Here is a 20125-nt window from a genome sequence, read left to right as displayed (position 1 = left end):
TAAATCTAGTGTAACATCTTCCCAGAAAAGTGGAAATTATTCTAACTGTAAATGCAAACCAAATGTGCAGATGTCCACAAGCTTTTGTATAGATTAAACAAATTGCAGATGAACACTGATATTTTCACAGTTTAATATGATCATGAAAAAATAAATATCCTGATTTTATTGTATCCCAGGTTTAAACCAAAAATTAGCAGGAATTGAATTAATGAAATTTATTGGATTTTGAAAACCATTTCTGTTTCCTTTTCCGTTTTTGTGTTTGTTGTTTGCAGTTGTTGTTTACAGCGAACGCTTATTGTGCACCACTCCATTGGCCCCATTGTAACTAATGGGTTCTAAACGAGGTTGCACTGCTGCCAAACAACTGCCCCGTTTCCCTGCGGCATCCTGTAAATGTGTATACCCACTGTACACAGACCGGGCTTAACATTATGACGTTATAACACTGACAGGTGAAGTGAAAAACACTGATTATCTCTTCATCATGGCACCTGTTAGTGGGTGGGATGTACAGTATTAGGCAGCAAGTGACCAATTTGAGAACACCAGGGACTTTGCTCATGAGGGACAAACTTACAATTATAAAGAACATTCTTATTCATTTTTTAATTCCGCATTATCTCTGTAAAGCGGCTTTGAGACGATATCCATTGTTGAAAGCGCTATAAAAAATACAAATGAATTGTATTGCATTTTGACCTCAAAATTGACGTGTTAGAAGCAGGAAAAATGGGCAAATTGTGACGTCTAGACGACTGAGTCAGGGCATCTCCAAAACTCCAGCCCTTGTGGGGTGTTCCCAGTCTGCAGTGGTCAGTCTCTATCAAAAGTGTTCCAAGGAAGGAACAATGGTGAGCTGAGGCCCATTAATGCACGTGACGAGCGAAGGCTGGTCCGTGTGGTCCGATCCAACAGACGAGTTCCTGTAGCTGTTAGGCAGGTGGTCATAATGTTATGCCTGATCAGTATATATATACACACAATGTTTCACATCGACAGTGTGGGAAATAATTCTGAACCTGTTCATGTCGGGTTTTACATCTGTCAGATTTTACATGATCGATGCTGAAGAAACACAAAACCAGATCAGCATGCAGAACTGCAATCCCTAATTTTATTTTTTACAACCTCCACCTGCACCCACAAAACAAACACAGAAGGAAAAAATAAATGATTTTAAAGCTCTAATATGCAATTTCCATTATTTTAATCCCTGCAAAAAAAAATGTTTATGATTGCTCAATACCAGGATACAATAAAATCATGATATTTACCGTATTTATGATAATATTATACTTCAAAAATGTCAAACTGCTCAAGTGCAAACTAGCAAGACAGCATATAAAATCTGATTTGCCTTTTTGAGTATAATGTCACGCTAAATGCTAAAAAAAACGCACAGGATCTCTGGAAATATGTAGTGAAAGTGCCATGGGCCATGTATTTAAAGCCTTTTTTGTTTTTGACTCACATGCTTTTAATAGAACACTTTAATAGAACACACACACAAACACACACACAAACAGAGTACAAGCAAAGATTGATTCATACTCACATGTACCATGTGTGCTTCTGTATCTGTTCTAACTGTAATGAAAGAAAAGACAATTAGAATTAAAGGAAATCCAAATTCCACCAATATCATTCAATCATATACTGTAACTGAAACAACAGAATTGCCATTTGCATAAAAAAAAAAACTATGAACACTATGACATAAGTCATTTTATGTTGTCGAGCTTTATCTCCTGCTGGTCAAGTCTAATTTCCTCCATCAGTATCCCAGCCTGTGATATTCAGGTTTGAACTAAAGACACTACAACGACACCGAGCGTGTCTACTCATCCTCTAATTAGACTGCAGGACGACACCGAGCTCAAAAGGGTCATCGCTGCGTTCTGTGTCAGCCGAGAACGACTTTAATGACACAGAGTTCTAAATAAATCTCATCCTCGAATATAATCCGCTAGAGATGAGTGATAAAGCGAGGGGTTCGCTCGCATTCTGGGGATGTCCTACGAGATGATTAGGGAACAACAGGAGTCTGATGAGGTATCAGTGGCACCATAACTCATCGCCTCATCTGCTTGATCAGGGCACATTATGGAAATGCTGCACTATCGCTGCGAACACATTGTAGAGCGTGTGGCAGGGAAGTGCACTCGGGGATCAAGCAACCCCCCCCCCACCGAGTGCGGAATCTCAGTCAGAGCTCTGCCCTCGGATTTACCAGACAGGGAAAGAGCATGAATGAGTCAGTGCTATGCCATGAATTTTGAGCATGCTGAAATGTTGACCCTGTAAAATCCCACCAATATAAGACAACATTTATTAAGTAAAAATGCCTTTGTTGGAAGTAGAAATGAACACTTTCACTCAAAAAATAACTTTTATGTGAAAATTTGAATAGTAAAATTCTATGAATCGAATTCCAAAAATTCACACAAAAGAAGAAAGCAGTCGATTCTCTTTATATATAAAACATTTCCAGATCCAAATAAAAATGTTTTTTTAATTTAATTAAAATACCTTACCTACCTACCTGTCTGTCTGTCTGTCTGTCTGTCTGTCTGTCTGTCTGTCTGTCTGTCTATCTATCTATCTATCTATCTATCTATCTATCTATCTATCTATCTATCTATCTATCTATCTATCTATCTATCTATCTATCTATCTATCTATCTATCTAAAGACACTACTGTTTTTTTACTGGTCCCTGCCTGGCAAAAGGTACTGGTTCCAGCCTGGTGCTGTTTATACTCTCGCTTCACCTACAAGTCGTTATTTTAGACTCCAAAGAGAAGTCTACCTGTGAAACTGAAAAACCAAAAAGCAGAGAGAGCGTTTAGTTTTCCTCCTGGATACAACACTGACACTGCGCCATTATTTCTGATCAGTCAGATGTCGTCTGTAAAGACAGATCTATTAGATACTCTTCCAGAAAGTGAAAAACAGGGACGTCTCAAAAAGCTGGTATTGAGATAAGCTCATAAACCCTTAGACCTGCTGCTATGGGATGGATGGATAGATAAATTTCAGCTTTTTTGGAGTTTTGGAAGCAGCAGTTTTGGAAGTATCTTGAGCTTCAGAGGCTGAAGTCTGAATGGATTTCCAGAATTCTACGCAACTTTTGACATCATATACATCCCATTTTCCCAGTGCACGTTGGTTACTGTGCCATAACACTTAGCTCACTGAACAAAACCAAACTGTACAAATAATCACGATGATCAGGAGAAGCCTTCATAGAAGCATTTCGATTTGCCGTAACCCAAATCAGGACTTGTGCAAGTGAATATGGTAAGATAATATTTAATAATACATATATAAAATAAACAAGCAAACAAACAAACAAACATAAAAAATAAATACATAAATACATAAAAAAACTTAACTAATTTACTGGGGCACATTTCTTTTAACTTACTGATGCAACCCTAATATTTTATTTGGTCACATACACAACCATAGACATGACTATGTGCATTGAATTAGAATAGAATTAAACACATTTAATAAAAACAATAATCGAAGCAGGATATATATTGTATGACGATAAAAATAGAATTGCAACAAATAATTAAAATAGAAAAAAAAAAAATTATTGTTAAAGAAATAATATAAGAAATAAATAGTTGGGCAGCAGGAGCAGCGTTTCATCATTCATAAAATTAGCTTTTTAAAAGCAAAAATAAGGAGGAAAAAACCCTTCTTTCAACTCACCCAGCAACCCCCCCTTTCCAATAAATAAATAAATAAATAAATAAATAAATAAATAAAACACATGCATATATTTCAGTACAGGACTGGAGTTTTTCAGTTTCTCAGGCAACATGACTGACAGACACCTGTAAGATTGGATCGATTGTATGTTGGTGGTTTTCATGAGTTGTAATTTTATTATTTACAGATCCTGAGGTACAACTAAGACCAGAGAACAGAGTGTTATTAGTAATACGGAGTGTTCAGATGTGACAAAGCAGAGATTTAGTACTGAACTAACCGTGAGCCTTTTGGCTGCGTCCACTTCGATCATTCCCCTCAGCAAGTTCTGGCAGTCAGGAGGGATAAAGTGAGGCATATGGAACACTCCCAGCTTTACCTTCTCCAGAAGATTCCTCAGGTTGTCATCATCGAATGGCAGCGCACCCTGACACACAAACACACACGGTATCGCAAAGAATGCAAAAAAACAAATGCATGCTCACAAAACATATTGTGCACAAAGGAAACCACATAAATGATGCAGGAGGGACAGAGACATTTATCAAAGAACTCAGACTCGATTAGCGAATGGAGACGTGGTGATAATTAACCTCGCTTCATGCTGAGTTCGACTCATCTTCTTTATTTTCACACTGCCCCTGTCCATACACAGCCTGCTGCTTTTGTCAAATGATGTGAATGACACCAAGATGTCGGTGTGACAGGCGTCTGGGCCGTGTTACAGATGATGTAATCAGACAAAAGCTAGCGGCCACTGTCACTAAAACAAAATGCAGATGACTGAGGGGGATTAAAAAAGAACAAAGCGATTCCCCTTCGATGCGAAACCTTAAAGCAAAACATCAGTCATTAACTTCAAGACAAAAACAGCTTTTTAGATGATTAAGATCATAAGACGGTCGCTTGAAAACGTGAAATCTCCCAATTATCGTTGTGTTCACGTGGGAATACACGCTCGATGTTTCACCTTACACATTTCTGAATCCACCCTGTATGATACAGTTTCAAACGAGGGACCCCGAAGCTACCCGGTGTGCCACCATGCCGTACCACCCGTGTTGTAAAACATCACAAACGGCGTTTTGACCTTTTAAAAAGTGCTCGTCCTCTCCCAAACATTTAACACCAGATTTTTCTCCACTATCCAAACCAAAAAAAAAAAATAGCTTGACTTGCTTGAATTGTTGTCATGGAGACCAAATTAGCCACCTCCATTCGTTCCAGAGCGACAGCCTGAGCCTTAATGCTTGCGCTGAACAGTTTTTTGTTTTTTTTTTGTCCCAAAAAAAGCAGAAAGGTTCCAATTTAGGCACTGCGTCTCTAAAAACCCACAGGAACAGAAGGAAGTGAAAACTTTCGTTTATATGCATCATTAATTTAATCAGAGGGGATATCCTCGTGCTGATCTCTCTCTCCTGCTGACATCGCGGAGGATCTTTCATTTTCTAATTAACACTTTTTTTTTTTGATGAGTAAAGAAATCTTTGGGAAAACTTCGAAGGGAAGTGAGACTGAACAGTGAACAGCGCCCTACCACTAAAAGTGCAAAGAGGATGACTCCACAACTCCAAACATCTGCTTTTCTGCCATCATACTTCTCGCCCTGTCAGAAAGAAGGAGAAAGAAAGCGAGAGAAAGTGAAAGAGAAAGCGATTAGAGAGCAAGCTGTGTTTCAGAGGTACTTTAGAAGTGATGGTTTTGAGAGTACACTTACCCTGATCACCTCTGGGCAGGCGTAGTGAGGAGATCTGAAGGAGAGAAGAATAGAGGATGAGGGACAGTGAAATACTTAATTTGCATTAGTACGCCATTTTTGTAGCACAAGGTCTGTGAAAAATGTGTGCACAGCTGAAATTCCCACAGGGCCAACAAAGAATGAAGTCTTTGTAAAGAAGATAGAAAACACGGTGTATAGTTTTGTTTTTGCATGTTTACAGTAATATCTAAATGTCCAGATGTTCCACTTTACTTTCATTGAAAAATCCTTCCTTAGCAAAAAATACTTTGCCATGTCTAATGAAGGTGGTATTCATTAGAGGGAGATTTCTTTATGATCTAGTTCATCCCAGAGCAGTTCAATAGGATGTAGGTGCTGTGAAATGCCAGGCTATTCCATGATAGATATCACTGCTGAGGACTGACTGCTCTCTAAATAACGCTTACAGAGCGTAGATGTACGCTTACGCTTATTGTCTTGTTGTATGGTGAAGTCCTTGAGTTAGTCGCAGGAATTGCAAGTATGAAATGGTAGCCATGTTGCTTCAGGATTCCTTTCACTTTCTGGAATGTCTCCAACTTTCCCTGCTCCAAAACAACTATTAAGCTTCCACCTCCATGTTTGACTGTGGGGGTGAGGCAGTCTGCCAACATCTTCTCTCCTGTTCTCCGTCTTACAAAGTTCATCTAAACTCATCTGTCCCCAAAACCTTCAGAACCTTCCAATATATTCACATACATACTGTATATATATCTCCCCATCCCAATCAGGCATAACATTATGACCACCTCCCTAATATCGTGTTGGTCCCCCTTTTGCTGTCAAAACAGTTCTGACCTGTCAAGTATTAACAGCATGAACTTCTTCAGCAGTTTGAGCTACAGGATCTCGTCTGTTCGATCCGACCACACGGACCAGCCTTCGCTCCCCAGGTGCATCAATGAGCTTTAGCAACCCGTGATCCTGTCGCCGGTTCACCACTGTTCCTTCCTTGGAGAACTTTTGATAGATACTGACCACTGCAGACCAGAACATCCCACAGAACATCCCACAGTTTTGGAGATGCTCTGACCCAGTCGTCTAGACGTCACAATTTGGCAATCGTCAAACTCACTCAAATCCTTACACTCGACCATTTTTCCTGCTTCTAACATGTCACTTTGAGGACAAAATGTTCACTGCTGTCTAAAATATCCCACCCACTAACAGGTGAAGAGATGATGAAGAGATAATCAGTGTTCTTTACTTTACCGCTCCTAATGCTATAATGTCATAATGTAATGCCTGATCAGGGTTTATACACAGTATATGTACATAAGCTTTGACTAAAAGACAGCTTGAAATGTTTGCTGAAAATCCAGGCGTAATTTTATACTATATTTACAATATTCATTACGATGACAAACTACAAGGCAATATGTATAACCAAATTTATTCTACGCTCTCGTTGTGATGTTAATATGTTCGTCCCAGGCGCCGGCTCACTGGCCGCCACTCTGCCGCTCCTCCACGACACTGCTGAATGATCCAATAATGTAACATTAGATTTTAATGACATCCTGCTGGAGGTCTGTAACACCGCAGCCCAATAACTGTCAGAATTGTTTAACATATTTATGAGTAATGACCCGGACGCTTGGGTTGCTTGACAGAGCTGTCAGATGCAGCCACTAGCGCTCGCACCGACGGAAGGATGTTGAAGAGTTTTCCTCAGTAAACAGGGGATACCTGTTTGCGAAATGTCTTATAGCATTATGCAAATGCATGCAAATGAAACCAATTTGCAGCATGCAAATAGTGGCATGTCGAGAAAAGCATCCTAATTAAAATCCTTTATATATATATATATATATATATATATATATATATATATATATATATATATATATATATATAAACCCGAAATTGTTGCAATGGCATCTTATGTGAAGAAAAATATACAGTCGATTATCATTGCATTACTATTGTTTAAGCCAGTGACCTCACAATGCAAATCCTGGCCTACAACTGTCTGTTTCTATTTAAATTCAGATCATCAAGTGATTAATCAAGGTTTCAGGTATTCAATAAAGATATTGAACATGAGTAGTCATTAGAAAATCATATTTCCAGCTGCCTGTACTACATTAAACCACAGAATTCTCAAATCTGATTGGTCAACAGGCCTATACAAGCATATACAAGCAAGGCTCAGATGATACTTCCAGCTGTTATGCAAATTGCAGGTCCATATTATTAAACATATTGTGATATTTAAATCATTTTATTGCAATTGTACATTGACAGGAAGTTTCAGTAATAACAATCCATAATGTATAATAATCAGGCTTAAATGTTATTTGACAAAAATACATAAAAAAAATTGTATACTGTTAAAATGCTCTATCTATATTATCTATCTATATGTTCTAGCTATATTAATAATAAATATATATTACTTCTATTATTATAACTGCTATTAATAATAAAATCAATACTAATACTATTTATAATAACAACAATACTACGAGTATCACTACTAATAATAATATTAATACTACAACTACTACCACTATTTATAAATAATAATAATAATAATAATAATAATAATAATAATAATAATAATAATAATAATAATAATAACATTAATAATACCACTACTAGTGCTACTTCTACTACTAATAATACCAATATTATTACTATTACTAATAAAACTAATAGTACCATTTCTGCTACTATTACTAGTAATAGAATATCTACTACTACTACTAATAATTATTAATTTTTATAATTATTAAATTAAATATTTATCATTATTTAAGAAATACTAGTAGTACTAATATTACTACTACTTCTACTATAAAAACAATACTACGATTACTACTAACAAGAACAACAAAAATACTACTAATAATAATAATCAAATTAATACTACAATTACCACCACTAATTATAAATAATAATAATACAATTAATACTACCACTATTTATAAATAATAATATTAATTACATTAATCATACCACTACTAGTGCTACTTCTACTACTAAAACCAATATTATTACTATTACTAATAAAACTAATACTACTAGTGCTACTATTTCTGCTACTATTACTAGTAATAGAATCTCTACTACTACTACTACTAGTACTGCTAATAATAATAAATAATATTTATAATTATTTAACAAATAATGAAATAAATGCTACTAGAACAATATATTACTACTACTAATTATAATAAAATGAATACTGCGATTATTACTTTGACTAATAATTAAAAAAAAAATCAATACTACTACTTTTACCACTTCTACTTCTAATACTACTACTATTTATAATAATAATAATAATAATAATAATAATAATAATAATAATAATTAATAATAATAATAATAATGATAATAATAATAATAATAAAATTATTATTAATAATAATATTAATAAAATTAATAATAATAATAATAATAATAATGATAATAATAATAATAATAATAATAATAATAATAATAATGATAATAATAATAATAAAAAATAATAATAATAATAATAATAATAATAATAATAATAATAATGATAATAATAATGATAATAAAAAATAAATAAATAAATAATAATAATAATAATAATAATAATAATAATAATAATAATAATAATAATAATAATGATAATAATAATAATAATAATAATAATAATGTTCTTTAACATTTAGGGAAGGAGTCTCCAGTGTCAGCATCCTGAAACAGTCTGGACATTTGCTTTTGTAGATTTGTCCAGATCAAAAGCACAAGGAACAAAACAGAGCCTGGTAATACAGTTACTGTTTCCAGCTTCTATAATGTAATTCATAAGAAAAACTAACATGTCTCACAACATTAACTGTTACTATAAGCCTTAATTGTGTTTAATAAGCTTCTGAGTGTTAACAATAACTGTGCTTCATGGCAGGCTGCATCATTATTTTCCTATAACAACATGCCCTGCTGTGTTTTATTCCTTAAACAAAAGTGATTGAATGTGAAGGCATCAAATTCCTCACCATTGTGTATTGTTAAGTGTTTTACAAATTGGATCTAATGCCTGTGGTATTAAACACAGCCTCGGTCAATTATTAATCATAATGAAGTCATTTCTGCAGGTATTGTAGTGTTGACAGCTTTCAGCCCTGCACTGTGAACTCTACAGTCAAATATGACATACAAAAAGCTGCCCTTAATGACAGCTGTGTACTGAAATAAACTTAAATTTACATGTATTGTACAACTGATGGTGCCATTAACCAGAGCAACAATAATTTAATTTATACAACCGAGCAGTTAAGAGGTGCTGCTGGTGGGATTTGAGCTCACAACCTTCTGATCAGAAGCCCAACATCTTAACCACAGAGCTTTTACTTCCAAACAAAAGAGTTTTAACTTCACAACCTTGCAGTTTACTCTTAATTCAGGTGCTGCAGCTGTTGTGTGTGCTTTCGAAATCGATGTTTACAAAAAAAAAAAAAAAAGAAAAGAAACACAACGCAAGCTTTTATTGCAAGGTTCTGGCAGCCCATCATCTGCCCCTATCAGACTGAGATGGTAAGATAAAGCCAAATGAAGGCGGGTTGTTTTTGGTTGTGCAGCTCTGATATTACCGGCGAGAAATGTGTGTGTATGTGCAGGTGATATCATGGTCACGTGGCCACATATTAGATTTAAACCCATTCCAAGGTTTCTAATGAAAGCAGCTCGGATCTGATCTGAAAGAATTTACACAGCAATAATGGATCAGATCTGCATCACAGATCACAGAAGTCAAATCAAAGCCGAGTTGGGCTGCTTTAATGTAGTGGACTCAGGAATGAAATAATACTAGAAATAATATATTACATTCGTGAAACAAGGGTTTTTTTCTGCTTTGACCCAGTCTAGGGATTTCCTTTCACTGCGCTAATTAAACCCAGAATTCTATAAAAAAAAAAACTTTACATTTATGACATTTGGCAGAGGCCCAGAGTGATCCAGAGTGACTTACATGTATCTCATCTCATATGAGCAGCTGGGGGATTAAGGCCCTTGCTCAGGGGCCCAAGAGGGGCAAGATTGGTGTGGATGGGATTTGAACTCATGACTTTCAAATCCAATCCTTAAGTCCAATGCCTTAACCATAACTAATAAAGGTTTCAATGCAGTATATATCTAAACAATAAACAATTATTTACATGCTTATTAGTGAACCATAATTAGTACAGGTCCGCACTTTTTTTTTTAATTCGATAATAAAAATAGTATCGTCAATATAAATACCGAGAACTGTGTTATTGTACGCCATTATGCAGACCGCAATGGGTTGTTCTCTTTCATTACATTTATATACAATATATCAATCATTTATTCGAAACATTCTAATTATTCAAACATACACATCTTCTCTTTTATAGGTTTTTTATGAAAGAAACAAGACAATGTTGACATTTTCCCCTTGACCCTTTTTCTTCTATGGCTGATCAACTCTTCTGCTTTGGGAAGAAATTCTCTTAGAAGGTCGCACAATCCCAAGATGTGGATCAGTATGTGGATTAGTTACAGAACGCTGACTTGTTTATAAGAATCACAGAAGCATCTAAGAAAAAAACAATGGTACTATTTCTATAGTTAAATAAATAGTTTGTTAAAATATTTCAACAATGTAAGAATCGATCCTCTGGCCAGGACAGGCGCTAAACTGAATTGTTCTTACCAGCATCACGCTAATACCTGAGAGAGAAGTCGAAAGCTTTGTTTATGTCGTTATCGGTTTCATGAGCTCACTAATCCACCAGCTTTGCTAACACACGACACAAAAACGTGATAAATACTACATAACTTGAGGCCCCATGCTAGTCCTGGGCTGTTCTGCTAATAACAACAGCACTTATCGCTTCACGTATCTAGCGGAGCGCCCATGAGGACTCAAATTAAAAACGGGGGTCAAATGAGAAACGTGAATAAAGTGGATGGAAAATAGACTGCGTGAAACAAGCATGTGTGTGGAATAGCCACCATTTTATATTCAACCCAAGTGCATTAGCTGTGGTAAACAGAATACATTTGTGTCAAGCAGAGAGCACACGAGGAGGCTAAAGATGAATGCGTTTAATTAAAAACTGTCATATCTGCGCTTAGAGATGGGCCATGCAGCCATGAGGGGACAATCAATAATCTCAGCACGCTAGTGCAAGCGCAATGCTTTTCCAAGCGCTAGCAGTCGCTATTATGAAAAAAGACGTAGGAATGCAGGGGGAAGGTTTCGGTCACTGAGAAATGACTCTATAACGTGTACAGTACTGACCTATTGTCTCTTCCCCTCGTTCATACTGTATGTCTTGCTCAGCAAAAATGCCATGTCTTTTTTTTGAGATACTGTTTAATAATTAGCAATAAAAAAAATGTAAAAATTAAATGTGTTTTCAGGCAGGTCATATGGAGAGTGTTATTTAAAACATCTTGGGCCTTCAAGAAAAGCAGCTCTTGTGTATTATCTGCTGTTCTTTAATTTTATTTGCTGGAGGATGTCAGATTGCTCCTCACGTCATGTTATCCTGAAAAGCCTAGGCTTCCTGATAAGCCTAGATATACAGTTTAATTAGTAGAAATCTTAGACTAGCATCCACTGACAACTCACTGATTCGCTGTTAGGCGATATTTAAAATTTGTTTTTAATGTTTTTTTTGTTTTTTTTTTAAAGCTGCCAATATTAGCATAAAAAGATTTTAGCATTATATCGTATTAGCCTGAATGCCCTGTGTTGTATAGGTGAGGTGATTAGTAAAGTTCAACCTCTATTCAGCCAGAAGGAACTACATTCGGACCAGATTCGGACCAGAATCAGCAGGTACAGTACAGAGCTAGCTTTTTTCCTCACAACTATCACTTTACTGAACTCTACACCGCTAGGCCACTGATGCTGTTTATGGTTTTATGGTGCAGGGGGAAAAAATAAAAATCATCTGTTGTTTATAAGGTCTTAGAATTATTTCAGTACAACCGCAGATGAACACATGACATATTACACCAGAAAAAAATGGAAAAGCTTTGCGTGTACAACTAAGTACACCTTCACTGCTTTCATAAGGATTAAGAAGCTAAGTGTGTTGCCAGGTGTTGCAGAATCAAGTGTCTCAATTAACTAAAAGCCAATTTGTAACATTTTGTTGGTCTAAAACCTTTAGGTGTGTGTGAACACAACGGCAAGGAGTAAAGACATGAGCAGCAATCTCAGAGAAGAAACTGTTGCTGCACATCGAACACTCTACAGTGATTAAAAAGTGGAAAAGTCAGACTTTTTTCACATTTCTCCATCTAACAGAAGACTTTATGTAAGACCGAGAACAGAAGAGAAACATGGAGGTGGCAGTTTCATGGTTTGGGGTTGTTTTGGAGCAGGGAAGGTTGGAGACTTATTCCGGAACGTGAAAGGAATCCTGAACCAACATGGCTCCAATTCCATACTTTGGCTCATACCATGCAATTCTTTCTAGCCTGTGACTAATCAGCACCGTAAGCGTTATTTAGAAATCAAACAGTGTTATCTATGATAGAATTGCCTGCCCAGTCCCACACCTATTACTGAACTGCTCTAATATGAACTAGATGAACTAGATCAGAAAGAAATCTCCAATTAGTGAAGAACATCTTTGGTAAGACGTGGGAAAGTATTTTAGCTGAATGTTGCCTAGAATGTGTTATAGTTGTTATTCATGCTAAAGGAGGATTTTTAAAAAACATACAATTTAGCATCTTTACATTCATAGATTTGTTTGGTCAAAGAAACAGTTGTTTTATATAAACAAAAGGAACATGCATGTTTAAAAAAAATTTTTTTCGACAGGCACTATGAACTGAATGATGCTAGCATATAGCATATAGCACAGTTTCCTACTGTGTACACTACAGTATAAATTCACAGACAATTTCAAGATTCTTTAACAGTCATAAGGAATGACAGAGAGAATTTGACTTAAGTATTCAACACTAATTCCCCTAAAGAAGGTATTTACGCCGCTTGGTCTTTAGATTTGATCTTTATATCTCTGTGAAATACCAACAGCAAGCAATCACGCGTATGGATTGTTTTGTCTTGGAGACTCCAAAAGTGTGACTCACCCACAGCTGGTTTCCAAGAGACTGTCTCCAACCTGCAGAGACGCCATTCCAAAGTCTGCTATTCTGATGTTGTTCTTCTCATCCAACAGCAGGTTCTCTGGCTTCAGGTCTCTGTGGCTGAACAAAAGAGGCAGAATGTTTTACAAAAGTATCCAGGAACATGTGGAGATCTCAGGCGAAATGACTGGATGAAAATACGCACTGTAATTAAATGGAGATTTGATTATATGTTCAACTTCAGTGTTGCTGTTTTGTTCACCTGTTTATTATACTTTTATGTCAGATTTGTGACCAGATTAGTCTGAATGTACATGATGTCTGATCTTTATCACTGCCGGTGTACTTGTATTGTATTATTTGGTACGTTTGCTGACGCCAGACTTTAATTATAAGTACAAGGGTTCCAGTCATTAGGCTGGAGGTTCTCACAGGGTCCGAACAACTAACTCAGTGCTCAGAGTCCGATTTATCATAGAACTAATTAATTTACAAATAGCATACAGTACAATGGTGGGACTTAACACAAATGTTCATAAGCACACTCCAAAATCTAGTGGAACATCTTCCCAGAAGGGTGAAGGATGTTATGAGTAAATTGGGACTAAATGTGGAATTTGATGCTCAAAAAGCACATACCATACATATGACCAGGTGTCTGCAAACTTTTGGCAATAAAGTGTTAATTTTCCCTCTCTAGAGTCACCAGCAGTTTCAGATCAGGGCCTTTTTGACACCCTAGGTGAGATTCCTATTGTTACTTCCCTAATGGCTCTGCCCTCCCACCACAATGCTCCGCCCCCTCACCATACAAATCTTTCGCAAATATTACAAAAACATTTTTCAAACACTTTTAATAATCATTACAAAATTGCCTGAATTCAATTATGTAAACATATACTGTACTACATATTTAATTTCAGCAGAAAAACAGGTAAATCATTTAAATGAGTGAGGGCAGCAGCGAGGCAGGGGTGCTCACTGGCGCCCCCTTTCCTGAATATAGAATTCATCTCAAATAAAAAATAAATGGAATTATCAAAATAATCCAAATCATCACTGTATTTACCAGATAAAATCTATAAAGATCGTTTCTTATAGCTTTCCACTCATAATTATTCATAGCCTCAGGATGGTACTTATTCTCCATGTCTTCAGGCTGCTTAAAAAGCTTCAAAGCCTGAATCCATCGCTTAAATTCACCTGCTGCGTTCCAAAAGAGCCTGATCAAATGACACAGCTGTGATCGAACCATGTTTTGCATTCTCTCTGAAGCAGCTACCTCAGCTGGACGCTAGCCATTCTACTTTCACTTGACTATTAGGCCTGACCATGGAGAAACACAAAGCCTGTCACTGTGCCTAGCCTGCTGGGAAGCTGGCAGGTAGAAAATGGTGAGCAAGTCTCACACACAATTTCATCCCTAAAAAATGCCAAAAAAGGGGTAGTGGGAATGATTGGAAGCGTTTGGAAGGCAACTCAATTCCAATCATTTCAACTCAAACCCGAGGAATCAACTGCTTGTCAGGAAAGTGGAAGACCTAAACCAGGTCTGCAAAGTATTGCTATTCTTTAAAGATTTCTTTGTTCTAACCAAACCAGAAAACACGTGTACATAATCGACTGTTAGAAAAGTCAGTGAGAAACACGTGTCAAGCAGACTCCTCTGATTAGTCGGAGATGAACAATCGATACAGAGTTGTTCAAGAAATTCAGGATCGAAAGACTGATTGCACAAAAATGAGATCTGCCTCAAGTTGCAGGAAACACTACACAGGATTGAGGGTTTACTTTAAATGTTGCGTCATGATGCGATTACCAAACGGTTCCACTTTCCCACTGGCGACATTTTAGTGGTTTCTGAGGCGTTCACTTGACCTGCCCTTCCCCTCATATTAACTTTCCCTCCCCCTAGCTACCTTTTGAGAAAAAAGCTGAGGAAGATGGATGGTCATTCCCTCCCTTTCCCTGACCAACACTAACACTCAGAACCAATAAAGACATCCTTGAGGAGAGGACATGCTCTCTGTAAGCAAGGCTGCTGTTAAGCCCCGGGACTCCTGTCATAAACCCTCTCTGGCCAAAAGAGCAATTTCAGGCCTGCAATCATATATATATATATATATATAAAAGAGGTCTAATGTTACACAAAATTCACGGTTCGGTAGCTCAGTTTTAAAGTCACGGTTCGGTAAAACTTTAGTAGGAAGAAATGCAAAACAAAATTGCTTGTCTTTTTTTTAATTATTATTATTATTACAGTTTTAAATAAAATGCCTGCTTAGTTAAATAATATATATAATATTTATTATTTTTATTTTATAAATATCATTGAATCAAATTAATGCAATACACTTTTATATTGATTAAATTAGGTATTTAATTAAATTGGAACAAATTTAATGGATTAAATAAAACGAAATATTTTACAAAATAAATGGAAAAATGTTATTGAATAGTTTGCATTTTATGTCTATGTAAGTGTATAAGTGTGTGTGTGTGTGTTTTACATTTAATATAAAATTTTCTGAAGATATGATCTACTTATTATTTATATTTATTATATATTATTTCAGCATACTTTAACACATATTTTCATAAATCCTGATGATTTGTCATTTAAAACACCATCCGAAGAGCTTTTTTTCCCGTGCAGGGTGCCATCATCCAAATGTGCAGAAAAAGTAGGTGAGTAAAATAAGGTGATACTGGAGTAACTGTACCTCTTAAAACTTTTGTAGATAGGAAGATAACACAGCCGCTTGCGAAATAGAGGAGAGTACAGGCTCAACCGGTAGCAGGAAAAGTGTGCGTCCCAAGTCATTTTACATTTTATATTAAACGCAACAAAGAAAACTGTAACCTGCAAGTAACCTGGAGCTTGTGTGCCACAGTGATAAACTAACATATGAAAAGAAAAAACACTGGCGTCAAGGATGCAGGTGAAACATAAGTATGGTAAGCAAAAATAGTATAATCCTCATCATGTGACAAAAAGTAGTTCAATGGAGTGCTATTGTGTAAACTGTTTGTTTGTAACTTCGGAAAAGTCGCATTGAATCTGTGTCTAAATTAAAGATAGTTAAACTATTCAGGGTTTATAAATTTAATGAAAAAAATTATATATATATATATATATATATATATATATATATATATATATATATATATATATATATATATATATATATATATATACATACACAGTGAGGAAAATAAGTATTTGAACACCCTGCTATTTTGCAAGTTCTCCTACTTAGAAATCATGGAGGGTCTGAAATTGTCATCGTAGGTGCATGTCCACTGTTAGAGACATAATAAAAAAAAAATCCAGAAATCACAATATATGATTTTTTAACTATTTATTTGTATGATACAGCTGCAAATAAGTATTTGAACACCTGAGAAAGTCAATGTTAATATTTGGTACAGTAGCCTTTGTTTGCAATTACAGAGGTCAAACGTTACCTGTAGTTTTTCACCAGGTTTGCACACACTGCAGGAGGGATTTTGGCCCACTCCTCCACACAGATCTTCTCTAGATCAGTCAGGTTTCTGGCCTGTCGCTGAGAAACACGGAGTTTGAGCTCCCTCCAAAGATTCTCTATTGGGTTTAGGTCTGGAGACTGGCTAGGCCACGTCAGAACCTTGAAATGCTTCTTACAGAGTCACTCCTTGGTTATCCTGGCTGTGTGCTTCGGGTCATTGTCATGTTGGAAGACCCAGCCTCGACCCATCTTTAATGTTCTTGGGATGGTACTCATCATTCTTCTTCCTCCAAAGACGTTTAGTGGAATTATGACCCAAAAGTTCTATTTTGGTCTCATCTGACCACATGACTTTCTCCCATGACTCCTCTGGATCATCCAAATGGTCACTGGCAAACTTAAGACGTGCCTGGACATGTGCTGGTTTAAGCAGGGGAACCTTCCGTGCCATGCATGATTTCAAACCATGACGTCTTGGTGTAACCAACAGTAACCTTGGAAACGGTGGTCCCAGCTCTTTTCAGGTCATTGACCAGCTCCTCCCGTGTAGTTCTGGGCTGATTTCTCACCTTCCTTAGGATCATTGAGACCTTACGAGGTGAGATCTTGCATGGAGCCCCAGTCCGAGGGAGATTGACAGTCATGTTTAGCCTCTTCCATGTTCTAATGATTGCTCCAACAGTGGACCTTTTTTCACCAAGCTGCTTGGCAATTTCCCCGTAGCCCTTTCCAGCCTTGTGGAGGTGTACAATTTTGTCTCTAGTGTCTTTGAACAGCTCTTTTGTCTTGGCCATGTTAGTAGTTGGATTCTTACTGATTGTATGGGGTGGACAGGTGTCTTTATGCAGCTAACGACCTCAAACAGGTGCATCTAATTTAGGATAATAAATGTAGTGGAGGTGGACATTTTAAAGGCAGACTAACAGGTCTTTGAGGGTCAGAATTCTAGCTGATAGACAGGTGTTCAAATACTTATTTGCAGCTGTATCATACAAATAAATAGTTTAAAAATCATATATTGTGATTTCTGGATTTTTTTATTTATTTTGTCTCTCACAGTGGACATGCACCTATGATGACAATTTCAGACCCCTCCATGATTTCTAAGTGGAAGAACTTGCAAACTAGCAGAGTGTTCAAATACTTATTTTCCTCACTGTATATATCAGAATAATCAATTAATTGAGAAAAATAAATAAATAAATAATCGTCCGATTAATCAATTATCAAAATAATCGTTATTTGTAGCCCTTATCTGTCATATGTCTGCATGTCTCCCTTAGTCCATCTCTCTCTCTCTCTCTCTCTCTCTCTCTCTCTCTCTCTCTCTCTCTCTCTCTCTCTGTGTCTGTCTGTCTGTCTGTCTGTTACCTCTCCATCTGCCTCTCTCTCTGCTTCAATTTCTCTGTCTATTTTTCTGTCTGTCATCTGTCTGCATGTCTCTCTCTCGCTCTCTCGCTCTCTCTCTCTCTCTCTCTCTCTCTCTCTCTCTCTCTCCCCAACCTGAAAGAGGTCAAGAATATGAAGGGACTTCACCATGCCAGTTTTGCTTCCTATCATTCTGACAGGCCAAACTGCAGCTGCCTCTTCCGTCCTGCTAACACTCAAACCGCGTCTGAAAAAAAACCTTCGCCATTTAGCACTTAGCTGCGATGACATTGGACAGCGAACAACACAGTGCATTAGAAAGAAGCTTTCAGGCTCGAGAGGAAAGAAAGGAATTTGGGAGAGTCGAGCCCAGAGAGACAAAGCTTCCCCGCAGCGCTATTTATTCAATCATTTCCATCACCTATCCAGAGAGGCCTCCAAACCATCCATCAGGGAAGAAAAAAAAAGAGAGAGAGAAGAGCGTGTAGATTAGAGTCTTCATTAGGCTCGGGCGAATGGTAAACAGATGCAAATATTGTGCTAATGGCTATGTTTTCAATGCATTAGCATGGTAATGCATGAAGAGCATACAGAGAGGAAAACAGATTCACTACGCAGGTCATTCGAATAAAAACTTTAACAGCAGACTAAAAATAGTTTTAGTTTCTAATGATTCCAAATGCATTGGAATGCATCAAATCGAATTTCACATGATAGAATTAAAGTGAGATTTGATGTTGAAACACTAACGCTGTCGGTTTATATACGCATTACTGAACGTGAGCGCTAAAGCCGTCGATTTGTGCAGTTACGTCTTAATACATGGCACACCAGAACATTTGTCGCTTCCTGTTGCAGGGCTCAATTTCTCTCTGATTATTTCCTCCTGTTGTACAGCTAATTGAAACCCTCCGGGCTCTGAGCGCTGCGGAGCGCGAGCAGATGGAGCGAATTTCCACACGCTTTTCTCTCCACTTTATCTCCGAGCCGAGGATAGAAGACGAGCTCGAGGACACAGTCGGTGATGAAAACTACTTTCATGTGTCATACCGAAGGGGGGGGCAATCTGTCTCCAACCTGCCAGAGAGGCAACATCATGATGCCTCACCGGGGTGATAATTGGTATTTGCGACAATGCTTCATAATGACTAAGTAATGCTCCACTTCAGGTGGCCGTCATCGTACATAAATGATGTCGGCATCAGTAATAAACGTCTCAACCCCAGCCATGTGATGCAAAGAATCAGGGACAGGAAACATTATCACAAAGAAAAACATTAATATGAGCTTTTGAAAATAGATGTTAAACTATGACATTTTGTGATACGGTGAAAATATTTTCAACAAGAAATTGATAATATAATATATATGATAGTTATTCTAAATAATTACACTTTACAATTGTTTAAGGGCAAGTAACAGTGGAAGATCAACGTAATCTTTACTCGTATTAGCTAAAATCTGGCCTTCAAATCCAAACTTGATTTTAATTTATGGCATCATATTGTAATCTCGGGAATGCTTTCCATGACTATATCTCGCTTTAATACTTGACTAAATATCAGGCTTTCATTCATTCATTTATTCTTGGTAAAAGCTTGGTCAGGGTCATGGTGGTCTATGATTAAGACTGAGGAACTGTGGGATGCAGAATGTATGCTAGATGATGATGGAAATTCTACTTCTATATGTATACATACATACACTCTTCACCTAGATAACC

At 36.8% G+C, this 20125-nt stretch overlaps 1 protein-coding gene across 5 annotated transcripts in view; it reads right to left on the bottom strand.

Moving 5' to 3' along the window:
* The window catches only part of brsk2b (BR serine/threonine kinase 2b), a 185214-nt gene that overhangs the window by 33435 nt on the left and 131654 nt on the right, over positions 1–20125 (bottom strand). For all 5 annotated transcript variants that reach the window (XM_046841053.1, XM_046841056.1, XM_046841054.1 and 2 more), the window contains exons 5-9: positions 13550–13666; positions 5447–5480; positions 5267–5335; positions 4010–4156; positions 1562–1593 (exon numbers count right to left, since the gene is read on the bottom strand). In XM_046841053.1, coding sequence (XP_046697009.1) covers positions 1562–1593; positions 4010–4156; positions 5267–5335; positions 5447–5480; positions 13550–13666 — 399 coding nt within the window. The remainder of the gene's footprint in view (positions 1–1561; positions 1594–4009; positions 4157–5266; positions 5336–5446; positions 5481–13549; positions 13667–20125) is intronic.

The sequence above is a fragment of the Silurus meridionalis genome, chromosome 26, assembly GCF_014805685.1.
Source record: "Silurus meridionalis isolate SWU-2019-XX chromosome 26, ASM1480568v1, whole genome shotgun sequence".
Classification (NCBI taxonomy): domain Eukaryota; kingdom Metazoa; phylum Chordata; class Actinopteri; order Siluriformes; family Siluridae; genus Silurus; species Silurus meridionalis.
Note: the sequence above shows the minus strand (reverse complement) of the source record. Positions and strands in the feature narration are given on the sequence as shown.